Here is a 14396-nt window from a genome sequence, read left to right on the forward strand (position 1 = left end):
TGCAGAAGAGCAGCAAGAGCTTCTAAGCGACCAGGATCCCGTCTCCCTGGCCACCCTGGCACGGCGGAGAGCCGTGAACGCTCCGGTGATCAATCACAGAGCGCTCCTCGCTCCGGAGCTCCGTCCCAGCGGCCTCCGCAGCACCGCAGGAAAGCATCTCTCCGGAGGGTGGGGCACCACCACACAGGCCATGTGTGATGGAAAGATGCAAAAACTGAGCACTGGGACATGAAAGTTAGCCTGTGCGTCTCTTCAAAGGGTTCTTGAGCTTCTATGGGAAAATCCTGCCTTTTTGCTTTCTTTCTTCTTCTTCTTCTTATTTATTTATTTATTCATAATCTGCCTGGATTTGTTTCCACGTTCTGCTTTTTCTATCATTTAGGAATCCTCTGTTTTAAAATCAGGTTCAAACAGAAGGGCTAAAACTTCAGCTCTGAAATATGGCCATAATCTGCCTATTTCTCCCAAAGAAGCCATTTTTAGTGATGTGGGAAGGTTCAGTCATGGTATCTATTTCTGTCAATCCTACAACTTGCTGCACGGACCTCAAAAAAAGATTTCTGAAATGCTGAAGAATCTGACTCAAGCAAAGACATCTGCTGAAGACTTAGGCAGAAGGAGTGAATGGGGCAATTAATAAATAAATAAATTAGAGGGGGAAAGGCAGATTATATTATACAAGTATTTGGAATTATTCTAGAAATCTACCCAGATTCAGAAACTTGAAATGCAATTTGCAAAGTCTAGGGATAAAAACTGTTTCCAAAAGACTAGGACATTGAATAAAAATTATTAGAACCCCCTGATAATATTACATGACTTTGGTTCAAATAACAGGACTTTTCTGCTACTGCTTCAGCTTGTCCATGCCACAGAACAGTGGGAAAAGACCACTGGTGAGGAGGAACACGTGAGATGACTGGAGTTTTCAATGGTCAGATCCTTACCTAAACTGCATCCTTCACTGAAAGGTCAAGGAAATACTTGCAGTTTCAACTGAGACAAAAAAATTAAGCAGAAAAACCCTTCACTTCTTCACTGGGTGATGCATGAGATAAAGCAGCCTCAAACATGCATCAAGAATCATTAGTCTGTACCAAAAGCACTTTACTGGACACCACTTGTATCTTAATGGGCACTGATCACTGCTAGAACGTAGAGTCCTCTCCAGCTCCGAGGCTGCTTTGGGAATCTGAGATTAGCTTGGAGCACAGAGGTGCCTGGCAGAAGAGCTCCCAATGAACTCCAGTGGAGTTCAGTAGCCCAGTTTCCCTCTGTGGCTTTATTATTTTTCCTTTAAGTAAACTGTATCTCTGCTGAGCTGCTGGAACGCTTTTGTCTATTTTGCAGATAAAAATCACAGTTCTAATTCTTTCCTCTCCCTGTGCCACAAAAGAGGGATCACTGACAAAGGGTGGCAGGTCAGTAAAATCCCCAGTGCGCGCTTGGGCCGTGGCTCCGCTCCCACTGCAAGAGCACTGGCTCCGTCAAAGCCAGCACTGAGAGCAGCTTCCTATTACACCCAAGCTGCTCTAACTGCAGGCTGCTACTGGGGGTAATTTGGAACATCTCCCAGGTCAGATTCAAAGCCAACCCATCAACACAACAAGGATGTGAGCATGACTTCACTGCGTGAAGCCGAATCGATTCCCCTGGCAAGCGACAGAAGCAGCACCAAGGAGGGTGGGAAAGCAGGGAGACAGGAACATGCACACCCCTGCACAGCAGAGAGAGCTTTGTGTGTTTAATGTCATACAGACTTCAAAGGAGATGCATCAAAGCCAATCTCGTAAATATTTGCATTGTTGAGTACCAATTTATGCTAAAGCAATAAGCTGATCAACAGCTCACTCTGTAAACTAATAGCAAACTCTGAGCCAGATCAGTATTTTTAAGTTTAGCTCAACAGTTCAAATTAACTCTAGGCAAGACAGGGAAATTCAGGCAGTAGGAAGGAAGGCTAATTTTCCATTAAGTGTTAAGCCAGTTGTTACTGATGGAAAAAAGTTAAGTATACATGGTTGGGTGAAGTGTAATTACTTTTTGCCACAAGATAAACAACTAGAAAAGAGAAGCTACAAAACTGAACAATCCACAGTGAGTTCATGCATGATTAAAGGTAGATTTCTCGAAAGAATTTCAAAAATAATTTTTTATTGCTGTTCTTGAGAAAACAAAGGAAAATCACCGTGTCCTTCATAATAAACCAAGGTTTGGTTAGAACACAGACAACAAATCTGCCCCAGATGGCCCAAGAGCTACCAGTTCTTAGAAATTACTACATTGCACAACAACATGCTCTCCTTACAAAGTGTTCTTCATGCTCACAACATAAAATCTAAAAATCACTAAAGTGATTTTTTTGCGTGTGCTCTGGAAGCAGTGGGTGGGGATGTAATATACATTTCCAAGGGGGGAAAAAAAAAGAGCCCTAAAGGATTATGTGTCAATATTAGAAAGCTGAGATTATGTGTTCTTACCCCTTACCTCTGCCCTAAAAAGGTTTAAGATCTAAACAGATAAAATTTGCTCCATGATGAAACTCGGCTTTCAGCACAGAATGATCAGTGTGCAAGGGGATAAAGTTTCAGCAGCATTCAGAACAAACCAAAATCCTTTGGCTTCGCTTGCGTTATAGAAGAAGAAAGATAGCAGCTTGGCAATTTTCTGTATACAAATAACTCCAATTGCCCAGGGGAATGTCACCGAGATCCAGGCATCCTGTTTGTTACATCCAGCCTCCCTGGAGTCAGCTTTAATTTCAAGCGAAGTTGTCTAAACTCTTCATCCTTCCAAGGCAGGCAAATTGCACTGTACATTTTCCAAATTTCAGATTACTTCAGGGCTTTTCCCAAAGTTTCCTAACCTCTTTTGTGGATGCAAAAGATAGCAGGGCACTTTGCACACAGTAGATGTTTCCCTGTGTAGCCTGCAAAGATGTCCAAGAGGAGCAGCTGGATTTCACAGGGGGTTTTTTAAAAGGCAACTCATGGTTTGTATGCATTTGCATTTCCGGATACAACATGATGGGTAAACAACGTCACCTAAAGACTTAAAAGTCTGAGAATTTCAAGTGATCTTGGCATAGTTACACTCCCTACTAACAACACCCAAGTCACAGCACTAAGAGATCATGACCCAAGGCACCAGACAGTGAAGCAGGCAAAGGTTGTAGTTGTCAGCAAACCCTTGTTCGTGTAATTACATGAGCCAAAGGCTTCAGATCTCAGCTCACTGAAGGCTCCCACGCATGGGTTTTGGCACCTCTGGCAGGTCTGGGCTGAAGGGAAGCAGAGATGGAGCCACAGGGCTCAAAACGCACGGGACCACCTGCAGCCTGTGGAAACACCGCGTGGTGTCACATCCCACCGGTGCAGAACAGTGCTCCCCGTCCTGCAGCTGCTGGGGCCACTGCAACTGAGGTTTGTGGTACAAAGCACAGGTCAAAAAGAAAAAACAATCCCCAGCCACTCACTGGGGCTTGCTAAATGACGTGACAAAGGGAACTGGCAGAAAGGCATCTGCTCCTTCAGACTGCTGGGCCTGCAGAGAGGAGGATGGGAATCTCTCACAGGTACACACAAACACGCTCGTGCAAGCCCAGGTTGGGCAAACCCAGAGAGCTGCAAACATGGCAAGTCAGCACATCTGAATCCATCTTCCTGCCAGAGATACTGCCAAACACACCCCTCTGTGTGAGGGCTAAACCCAAGGCCTGTTTTGTATCCCTGCCATGCGCAGCAGTTGGCAGTGGACGGGTGTTTTGCACATGGCAGCACACTGACAAAGCAGACAGTGCTACTGGGAAAATTACTTCATCAAGACACATTGTAAATCCCTACAGATGAGATACAGGGAGCTGTGAAGTGCATTTTTTCATCCCTACTTTCTAACAGATACTCTTTTCAGGCCAAGTTGAGTGGTGGAAGGTGAAGGACAGCCCTCTTGTCAGCACACAGTTTTCTCAGGAGTTACAGGACTTCCATTATATCAAATTCCTGCATATCTCCTAAGTAAATCTTTGCTGGACATAAAAATCTTTACTGAATGTAAAAACTGGTGCATTGCAGGTTCTTCCACTGAGCAGGTCACAAACAATCCCTTTTCCTCCAAAACAAACTGTCTCCCTCTCCCCACCTCTAAAACTAGTAACACTTTCCGGGTATTTATCCTAGCTCTTAGTGTGCAAGGATCATAATTATGTGGCGAGCACAGAGTAAATCTATTTCTTCTTTCATCACAAATACTCATTCCAGCTGGAATATACAGAAAGCAAGGCTCAGCTTTGATAGTTTTAGCTGTAAACAACTTTGTCTTAAAACCAGCAGCTATTAAAATCACCCCAGAAATCTTTTTAGCTCTTGTCTGTTCTCTCCTGCCAGGTTTTTACCTGAAAGAAGAGCACGGGCTGGGTATTGGAACAATCCTCCCCAGGCAGGAGGGCTCAGCAGAGACTTGCAGGAACTGTTCTAAGAGGTATACACCAGGCAGCAATGAAACCAGATGTTGCTTAACTCATCTTCTGTTGCTCACTCCATTTCCAAAGCCTCTGGATTTTTAGAAGAGTACAGAGGCAGGATCTCTGCCCAGCTAACTGCTCGCCTGGTAGCAGTGCAGTTTGGGCCTGGCATCAAAACAGATCAGTGCTTCATTCTCAATGCTAGTGATACAGGGTGAGGACAAAACTAAAATTTGCAAGGAGCATCTTCACCTCTGACCTGCTTTTAGCAACCTTTTTTTCAAGAGATGCATATTCAGCCTGAGAAAAAACAGGGTTAACTTGTTTCAACAAGTGAAACAGTCTTTTTTTTTTCCCCTTGGGTGATTTCACCTCCAAATATAAAAAGAAGATTTATTTGCATCACCACTAGCCTTTCTAAGCATCAGAGAATCTCAAAAATTCTCCCTGATGATGATGCTCCTTCCTAATAATTTAAAAAACCAACAGCAACAGAGACCAAACCCTAAAGCCTTTCCCCACTGTCAATTCCTCCTGATATTTTCACATATGCAGGCAAAAAAATCTCTTATTAATGTCACAAAGCTGCCAGAATCCAAACTTGTGTTGTGTTTTCTCCTTAACAACTCTCATTTAGAGTGAGCAGGTGGCGAGACGGAAGCAGAGCAAGAGAGAAGACGATTATTTTGGGAAAGGAAGTGGTAACTGCTACTAGCCTGTCAAACAGCATGAATGGTGGAAATCTGAATCATGCTTTTACTGTATGAATGGCTAATTCCAACACACTATCATAAACAATGATCCTTTAAAAGGATGTAATCTCCCTAACAGGAAAAAATACACCTGTTAGAAAAAGAGCAGGATCTGAAGCAGAAACGGAGGCAAAACGGAGATGGACCAGCTTGAGTTCCTCTTCCTATGACATTTAGGTGCTGGCCTCCAGGGCCTGCATCACACTTTGGAACAGAATTGGCCCGTTGCAAATAACACTTGAAAGAAGGTCAGAGGCTGTCAAGCTGGAGTTAGGGAGAAATTACAGCTACATTTTTAGCTTTCTTGAATGGAGGCTCCTCTGAGTTAAGTGCTGCCAAGATGAAATCCCAGCAAGTAAATGACATATTTAGAGTATGCCTGTTCACTCACAGAGGTATAACTACAGTGACAGGGATTATGCACCAAGGAAATTTTATGGCATATATTTAACGGATGGCTTGCTGACACAACTCAGTGTACAGTGGATCTTCCAGACAGGAATTAAGAATCTCAACATTAGCAACGCTGTCTGCAAGCAGAGGGCAAGCTCCGAAGCTAGCAGTAGATGCTGAGTGCCTCTGGAGTTAGAGTTTTAAAATGATCTTACTAGTTTTCAGTGTTTAAACAAGTCACTTTCTATCTTGTGGTTTTTTCTGTGTCCGCCCCTCTGGCCCTCATTTGAGGGTGACCACAGTGGTTTCTGCCTGCACAGAAGGGATGGCTCAGCTGCTCTGCCGGCAGCTGCTGAACCATCACAAATTATGGCTTACTGTACTGAAGTATGTGGAAATTGGTGTCTATCTTAGTACACGGGACTGTAACCACGGTGGTGCAGCAGCTGCCTCCCAAACAGCTGAGCCAACCCTGCAGCAAGGGTGAAAAATGACAGAGACGGCGAGAACGACTCCAGCAGCCCGTGGGTGAATGTCACACTTGACTTAATGCTGAACTCTGGGGAGTTACACATCTCTTGCTTCAATTTCTCAGATGTAACGTGGGTAGTTTCTCTCCCACACACTTCCTAGGAATGGTGCTACACGGATGTGTGCATAATTCTGTAAAGAATGCCACAGAAATCTGCAGAATGGGTACTACTGCTGATTATGCAAAGCCCTTGAAGAACACGCACCGTTCCGTTTGCTCCATTAACAAAAAGATTCTCATACAAGTAAGTTAGAACTTTATTGCTACAAATGAAAAAGAGCCCCGTCACCTATCCCCCCGTTTTAATTTTTAATAAATAAATAATTCATTCTAATAAATCAATTAAAATAATAATTTTAATAAACAAATCTATTAATTAGTAAATCACAAGAGAGGCTTGGCAACCTTACTCAGGGAAAAGTGCAAATGCTATTGCTACGCCTCCACCTCTGCACTAGAGCCATTCCTAAGGAGCTCTTCTGCAAGGAGTAATTTCAGGTATCACTGTCAGATGCAGTGCCTGAAGTTGCCATGTTATCCACGTGCTTCCCTAGGACAAGCCTGATATTCTTATCAGGTCTGCATAGCAATTTCTCTACCAGATACTGGAGCTGCCTCTGCTGCGCCTTTCAGCTTTTGGTGTCCATTCCAAAGCTATTTTAGTGCAGTTGTTATCTCTACTGCTTGTGACACGTCCTGGCTGCCACCATCTGTTTCTTTCTCTGTATAAAGATGTGCAATGGTTCCCTTCACTAATGTGTCCTCTGGCTCTTGACACAAAGCTATTCCCACTGCTTGCTATCAACCCACTTTTTTCATTTCATTTTTCATTAGCAGGAATTCCGTAATCATGACAAGAGTCATTTTTAACCAGGATGTGAAAACAAGGGAACTACCCATAATCCATATATCCAAGATTATATACAACCTTCCCTCCCCCTCACTCTCATCCATACTCACAGAAAGGGCATTGCTCAATTTTTCCCTTCCCACTGCACGCCCAGTTGCTTTGGCTACACACTTTGTGACTTCACTACAGCTGCAGCTCTCACACAGAGAAGACCATGTAGATATCTTGTACTTTTAATACATTCTTATCAGGCAGATATCAAATAACACACTACAAAACGCCACTTACATATAAAACTGAAGCAAAATACACAGCAAGGCAGGTACCAAACAGCAGAGTCATCCATTCTCTCTGGCCCACCAGAAAAACCAAGAATGTTACAAGGTTCCATTTAAAAACATAACACTAGGACTTCTGGCTATTGAGATGTGCAGTGAAGTCTAGAAAATCTACACATTTTTTGCACATGGTATAGAAGAAGAAGAAGGCATTTAAATCTTAGATTTTTAAAGGTCTTTCTAGCTTGTGAAGCTACAAATAATATTCATTGCCTAGTGCACACTGGCTGCAATACAATTCTTCATTCACACCACTAGCCAAACACCTGGAAAAAAAGTACTTTGCCTACACATGATTAATACTGGGTTTAGTTCCAAAAAAGAATGAACATTTATTCATATGGCAAAACAAGATGATCATTTAGAGGTGCATTTGAAATGCCACAAACAAATCCAGTCAGGGTTCTTTTCATGTTGCTCATCTCAAAGTATTTTGCAGTTTTCCCTCTAAACCCCCAACTCTGCCCTGTTTATTTTCAGACTTCCAATCCAGGAATCTAACAAATAGAAAAAGGAACCTTATCTGCCTTCCTCAAATAAGGAAGAGTTAAACAGTGCTATTGACAAGTACAAATAAATAAGCAATACAGTTGCAATGTGTTAAGTAACTATCTACAAGAGTGGGATTTGCCTTACTTTTGTGCAATATACTCCCAGAATAAAATTCTTAGTTAAAAAAAAACAAACCAGCTGAGGCTGTGAAATTAAAAAATACCTTATCTGCTCTTTACCTTTGATAGCAGTTATCAAGGCTGCTTTACTATTTACAGATGCATGTTTTTTCCTCATAGCTCACTCTCCCAGAAGTGACATTTTTCACAGCTGAACCAGGGAAGAATTGCTCCTAAGTCTCCCCAGCCTATGCCAAGGAAAGCTGCTTGCATAGGCTGGGTAGAGGAAGAAGAGCTCGCTTGTGTGTGGTTGCTGCCTCTTCCTTCTTTTCTGGAAAGAGTGCTCTTTATGCAACCTGGAATGGTGCTCTTTATGCAACCACAGGTGGGGTGGAGAAGAGAGGGAACTGGGCCAAACCTGGACTTGGGAAACCACTGCAACACAGCCTTTGTCTGTCATTTTTAATACCTATCTTTTCTTTGGCTTTGCCTGAATTTCAACATGGATAATTAAAGCCGGCAGCAGGCAGATGGCTGCTTCTTTTGGGAACTGCACCCTGAACAGGCATGAGGTAAGTTAGAGAAAAACCTGTTATTCGGTGCTTGTTGTGAAAATATGAAGCAAAGGAAATTCCAGAGATGAGGTAAAACATAACCACCTAACAGTTCTAAACCAGCAGGAACCACTTAGAGCCACCTGCAAGAGCTGCATTCCTACTGACCCGCATCCAGCGGCTCTCACCTGGAAAGCCCAGGGCTGCCCGATGAGTTTAAAACCACAGCCACCAAGCTCTCGGTGCGCAGCGACAGCCACGCTCCCCCAGCATCCCACAGCCATCTCACTGGTGTTTGGATAAACCCACGCGTTGGGCAGTCACTTTGCTGGAGGCATTCACCCACGACCTCCACCCTGCGGTGGTACCCAGCTAGCCGCTGCTGTGGCAGGGTACTGCCCTCCGGGAGCTCGCAGCTCAGCTGCTCCATTCCTGGTTCCCGTGGCCGAGGTCTCTCTTACCTGGCTGGGCGGCCCCCTCTGCCGGGTACTCGGGGAACTGGCCCTCGGAAGGGACGCTGACGGTGCGGCGCAGGCAGCGCCCGCGGGAGGCATCCTGCGGCTCCGGGACCCCTTCGGTAGGCGCCTGCGGAAAAACCATGCCGACAGCTGTGAACTCGCCACCAGGCCGCGCCCGTAATGTGCCACCTTCACAGGGGACTCCATTTGCTACTCCTCTGCTAACAGCTCTCGGGCACAGTTTGGCATTTGCGGCCTTAACGCAGAATTCCGGAGGCTCCCCGGGTGAGGAGCGCACACTCGAGCAGAGGGCAGCAGCCCCTGCTCCACAGGGGCCCAGGCACCACCCAGCCCACCCGCGGCTGACAAAGCCCACCCCGGGCTAACAAAACCCACCCCCGGCTAACAAAACCCACCCCCGGCTGACTCTCCTGCCTTTCCAAACTGCTTCCCAGCGCCGGCCCCGTGCTTCCACGCTGCCAAAGCCAGGCAGAGGCGGCTGGTCAGATGCTACACGCCAAACGTTGGAGAAGCAAAACTTGCGGCAGCTACTTGGTGGACAAAGGCGCTGTACAGGCGGCCCCAGGCTGCGGAGAGCCTCCTTGAAACATCAAGACACCTGAACAACGCGCTCATGGCTGTGCTTGAGCAGGTCTTGGCACGGTCAGGTAACAACCGAGCTCGGTATTGGGGAACCACTGGATCTGTGGTCGCTCCAACCCAGACACTGCGGCACCTGCAGCCACGCAGGCAGCCGCACCGCTCGGAACTGGCCACCTCGCCGTTCTGTCTGTTGGCGGCTACCACACGTTCCGTTGGTGGCTACCACACGTTCTGTTACCATGCCTGGAACCTGTGGCTGGGCGGGGCTCCCGCGAGCCTTCCAACGTGCTAATGCTACACAGCTTGTTCTACACCAGAGAATAAACATCCCCCAATTTAATTGACAGCATTAAAGTAGCAAAGTAACTCAAAAAGATCCCCTCTGCATCTCTTGGAACTGGACACATTTTAAACAGCAGTATAAAGTCCTCTGTGGTGGGGCAAATGGATGAATGGATGGGGAGGCACCAAAACACGAGCAAGTGCACAAAGAAATACCCTGTGAAGACCAAGGCAGACATGTGCCACCTTCCCAACACTCCTTTAGTCCCCACCACTCCAGCAGGCAGCTCAGCAAAGGATCGAAGAGAATGAGAGAGTCTTGCAAAGTCAGGACTCTAATGGTGATTCAGCCTTTCAGCTCTTTTTTTTTTCCCCCATCCAGCTTTGTTATCCTCTTCTCTGCTCTGCTGAGACTTCACCAACCTGGGAATTCTCTGACCCTGAGCTGCCATGCTGAAGCTGCTGGTTCGGGGCTGGGATCTGAGCAGTGTTAACTCTGTGATTAAGATACACAGGGACAGTCCAAATGCTGATCATTTCAGCAATCTTAACAATTTTCATCATAGGTCACGTTTCCGTGACAAACTTCACAATTTAATGAGGATGGGTTCAGAGCTCAGACTCTAAATCCTTGAGCAGCATCCCAGCTCACCTGCCACGGAACATACTTTTAAAGTATAAAAAGTCTGTATCTGGGATTTCTGTCGGTTTGATGATGAGGGAGTTTCAGAAGAAACAGGAGTAAGAGCTTTTGAAGCATTTAATGCCTCTTAAAGGTAAATTAAGATAGTCTCCTTAAAACAAAGCAGGTGAAAAAAAGTTTCTTTGTTGCAGATAAGATTTTTCAAGACTGGAAAGAGTGGTTCAAGACATAAATTTGAGAATTTGCAGACTCTTCTGATCTAACAGTCAGAAAGTCTGGAATCATGTCAGAAAAGCAGTTAAATAATTCATTTTAATTTTTTACCTTCCTCCAGAAAGTTAGAAGCTGGCTAAAATTTTGCCATGGAAATCCACTGTAAAAATGTTGACAGCAAACATTTCTCTGGGCCCCTGGAAATTAAATAACCATATTAACTTGGGAATTGAGACAAATCTTATCTTATGGCTGGGTTCAGCTTTGACAAACTCTTCTTTACAGGTGGAAACATGCTTGCTGTAAGACCCCAATGTGGCAAGTCCTTTGAGCAGGGCAGTGGGATCTGGGAAGAGCCTCCCCTAGGGCCCCGTGCAGCAGTGTTTGCTCCTGCTGTTTTCCCTTGGGATCACCACTGTCATACCACTACTGGTGTCAGTCACAGGAGATGGAGGAGTAGGAAAATACATCCCAGGTGTCCTGCTGCTGGCCTCTGTCACCAGCACCAGTGAGCAGTAGATCTCGTCACAACGAATGTAGGTCTTCGCTATCCTTTGCCCTTGATTAAAACCACCTCTGAATCCAAGAAGAAAGATGAGGTTTGGGTGCAGGGAGGAGAAAGGAAGTGTCAAACACAGTGAAAAGTGTCGTTCATCTTCACTTCCAAGCGAACACAAGACGGAAACGTTCTGCAGGACTGCAGCCAAGGTGCTGACAAAGCCTAAGTAAAAAGCAGCCCAGAGGCAGGCGCAGCCATTTGTCACACCCCTCAGAGTGGAGGTGTCGTCTGGCTGCAACCACTCTGCACGAACACTCATTCCCTCTCCCTCTTTGAATGGCTCTGATTTTACAGACACTTCGACTGTACCCTCACAGCTCCTCCCACCCTATGGAAAAGGTTTCACAGAGTAGGTGAAAACATCTACACCTTCCTGACAGGGGGAAACTCTTCCTTGGAGAAAAACTCCCTGATTTGTATGGGCATCAATCTAGACCTGTTCTCCTTGTCTTGGAAAATGCTGTTAAATGTTATCACACGGGGATAGGTTGTAACAATTGCACATCTCCTGTCACTCAGGACTCCTTCTTTGCTAAGTCGTCTCTCATGTTCCTACAGGGATTCATTTTCTTTCTACTGACTTCTTGGGCATTGATCCCTTCCTTTCATTAATAATTTCCATTCTTCAGTCTCACCTATTCTCATTCTATAAAGTTGACAAGGTGTCAAGTAATTAATGTGTTTCTACACTACACAAGGTGATATGCCAGACTATTTTTGTCTAAGTAATTACAGGTATTTTTGGACCAAGTTGCACTTCAAAAGACACCTGATTTTCAACCTACTCTTGCTCTTGCAAAGCACAAAATTTCTCTTGCACATACTTTATTCAAACTGCCTTGACAATAAATCCATAGTGGTGGGACGCTATGAGAAATGAGTTTTCTTTAGTACACTGTTTATTTCTGTACTGTTCCCTTGCTCTTAGAAGTCTGCAATTCATAATGCTGTATTTTGGCAGCACTAACTGAAAGAAACCAAACTTAGCCTAATACCTGAAACAATGGAGAACTCTTCCATTTACCTGTTTACATTTTGTACACGTTTTTCACTTCCTGACTCGGACACACACACTTGCAGAAGGATTTTACAAAGTAGTGTAAACACACATTTCTGTTCCCTTCCAGAGTCACACGGGTCAAGCTTCTTGGATTTGTATTCCATGAAGTAACAAAGCAGAGGCACAGAGAATAAAACAAGATGTTTCAGACTTACACCTTTCAAGTTATGTCAGCCTTGTGATGATGCAAGTGCTCCTCTGGGCTGCAAGGGCACCCTGCTGTTACCATCTCTTCCTTCTTCCCACACACCCTCCCACTCACTGCTGGGTATCCTTCTGTCCTGACATTGTTCCCAAGATCCTCTCCAGCAGCCCACAGGAATTCTGACCTAGTCACTCTACCAGCAATGACCACGTTCAGAGCAGGAATCTCTCCTGCAATGCCTGTCGCCTGGTTTGGGTTAACAGAACACTTCCTCCAGCATCACCTTTCCAATAATTTTATTCTAAACATAATCTTCATTTTTTTTCTTAAAGTAATCTCCCTCTTCTTTGTTCACCCGGTCTTTGCTTAGGCTCCCTGTCCCAGTGGTCCCACCCAGGAGCTTTCTACGATTCCCCTTGCAGATACTTTTCCATCATTATGCTCTTAACAAGGATCTCTCCCCACTGCTGCCTTAGGCCTTTGTGCACTCCTGTTTCTAGATCACATTTCATGGAGCCTCTTTCAACTCTGAATGACTTGCCAAGAAAAATTTAACTGCGCTGCCACTCCTCCCCTTTCTCAGGAAGGCTGCAAAGGGATACTCCTAGTTGAGAAAAACTAGGAGGAGGTGTAAATCCAGAGTATCAGTCTCTCTGCCGACTGGCAGCTCTGTATGTTGTGTGTTTCTGTGAGGGGCTGTCTGCACACTGCTGTGTGTACAGACTCACAAGCCAGGCTAAACCAACCTCTTGTTTTCCTACACAGCACTCATGGCTCTGCAAGGAGTTCCCTTCTTCCTTTCACTTCACAGTAGTCACAAATTACTTGAAAATCAGAATGGCAAATCTGACTCCAGCTACAGGCTTCTGAAACAAATCCCATTAGCAGCATGTGGAGTCACACCTGCACCAAAGGCATGTCTGCTTGGCCCATCTGCATGCAGCATTTCCCAAAACAAGCAATTTCTCACTGTGATAGTGCAGGAAGATTCCTTTGAGGGCACACTGCAAGAATTTACATTACTGCTTGCTTTCTTGGGCTTATTGCTACACTTAAACCTCAGGCTCTCTACAGCCTGATACTGAATTTCCTCAGCTTCTGACAAAACCCAACGTGTATTTAAACATAGCATATAGTGAATTAACACACCAGCAACACATCGGATTTCCCACATTTACTCCTCAGCATCTCGTCAAAAGACTCATCTTACTCCCAGCAAAATGCTTTCAACTGTCTGTGTTAGGAGAAATAAGAATCCCATAGTGCATGGTTACCACCTTCAGGTAACTATTTGTGATACGAGCCAGGGTTGTTTTCAGTCACATTTCCCTAATGAGATGCATCCTTTTGGTCCAGCTATGCTGCTACAGCACTGTTTTAGAAATGATTCTCACATCTCCTCAAGTTTCTTCAGTGTATACTTTAATTCCTCAGGTGTCAGTCCTGTCAGACTAGAAAAGGAATTACATAGTAAACAGATACCATTAAATGGGCCTTCCATTTTGCCTGCGTTTGATCACCTCACCTACGCCTCAGCATTAATGCTGCTCTCTTCCAGTAACTCAAGTCCTTCTCTAAACCATTTCTTCCCACTCTCCCTATGCAAGGGGATATTTCATTGCAAATAAACCTGAGCACAGCTGACTGATATTTTGTTCTACACCAGAAACAGGTCTCACTCTCAGTCTGTAACAGCCACATACAGGAGCTTCAAAAGAATCAAGAAAAAACGCAAAAATTGGGGCCATCTTCAAATACAGGAAACTGTGGTATTAGACTAAATCTCATGGATAAAAAGCCTTCACTTTTCCCTACCTTTATGCTGCACTGACATAAAGAGGCAGGTTTGCATACCTGTGGTGGCTTTAGCTGCCATTAAAAGAAGTACTAACATAGGTATGAAGACACAGTGGCAGACAAACACAGGCTGTAGAACTGCAGGAG

General features: G+C 44.9%; 1 protein-coding gene across 12 annotated transcripts in view; it reads right to left on the reverse strand.

Moving 5' to 3' along the window:
- RASAL2 (RAS protein activator like 2) overlaps positions 1-14396 on the reverse strand; it is a 166200-nt gene that overhangs the window by 65994 nt on the left and 85810 nt on the right. For all 12 annotated transcript variants that reach the window (XM_048312412.1, XM_048312415.1, XM_048312414.1 and 9 more), the window contains one exon: positions 8951-9074. In XM_048312412.1, coding sequence (XP_048168369.1) covers positions 8951-9074 — 124 coding nt within the window. The remainder of the gene's footprint in view (positions 1-8950; positions 9075-14396) is intronic.

The sequence above is a fragment of the Corvus hawaiiensis genome, chromosome 9 (genome assembly GCF_020740725.1).
Source record: "Corvus hawaiiensis isolate bCorHaw1 chromosome 9, bCorHaw1.pri.cur, whole genome shotgun sequence".
In the NCBI taxonomy this organism is placed as follows: domain Eukaryota; kingdom Metazoa; phylum Chordata; class Aves; order Passeriformes; family Corvidae; genus Corvus; species Corvus hawaiiensis.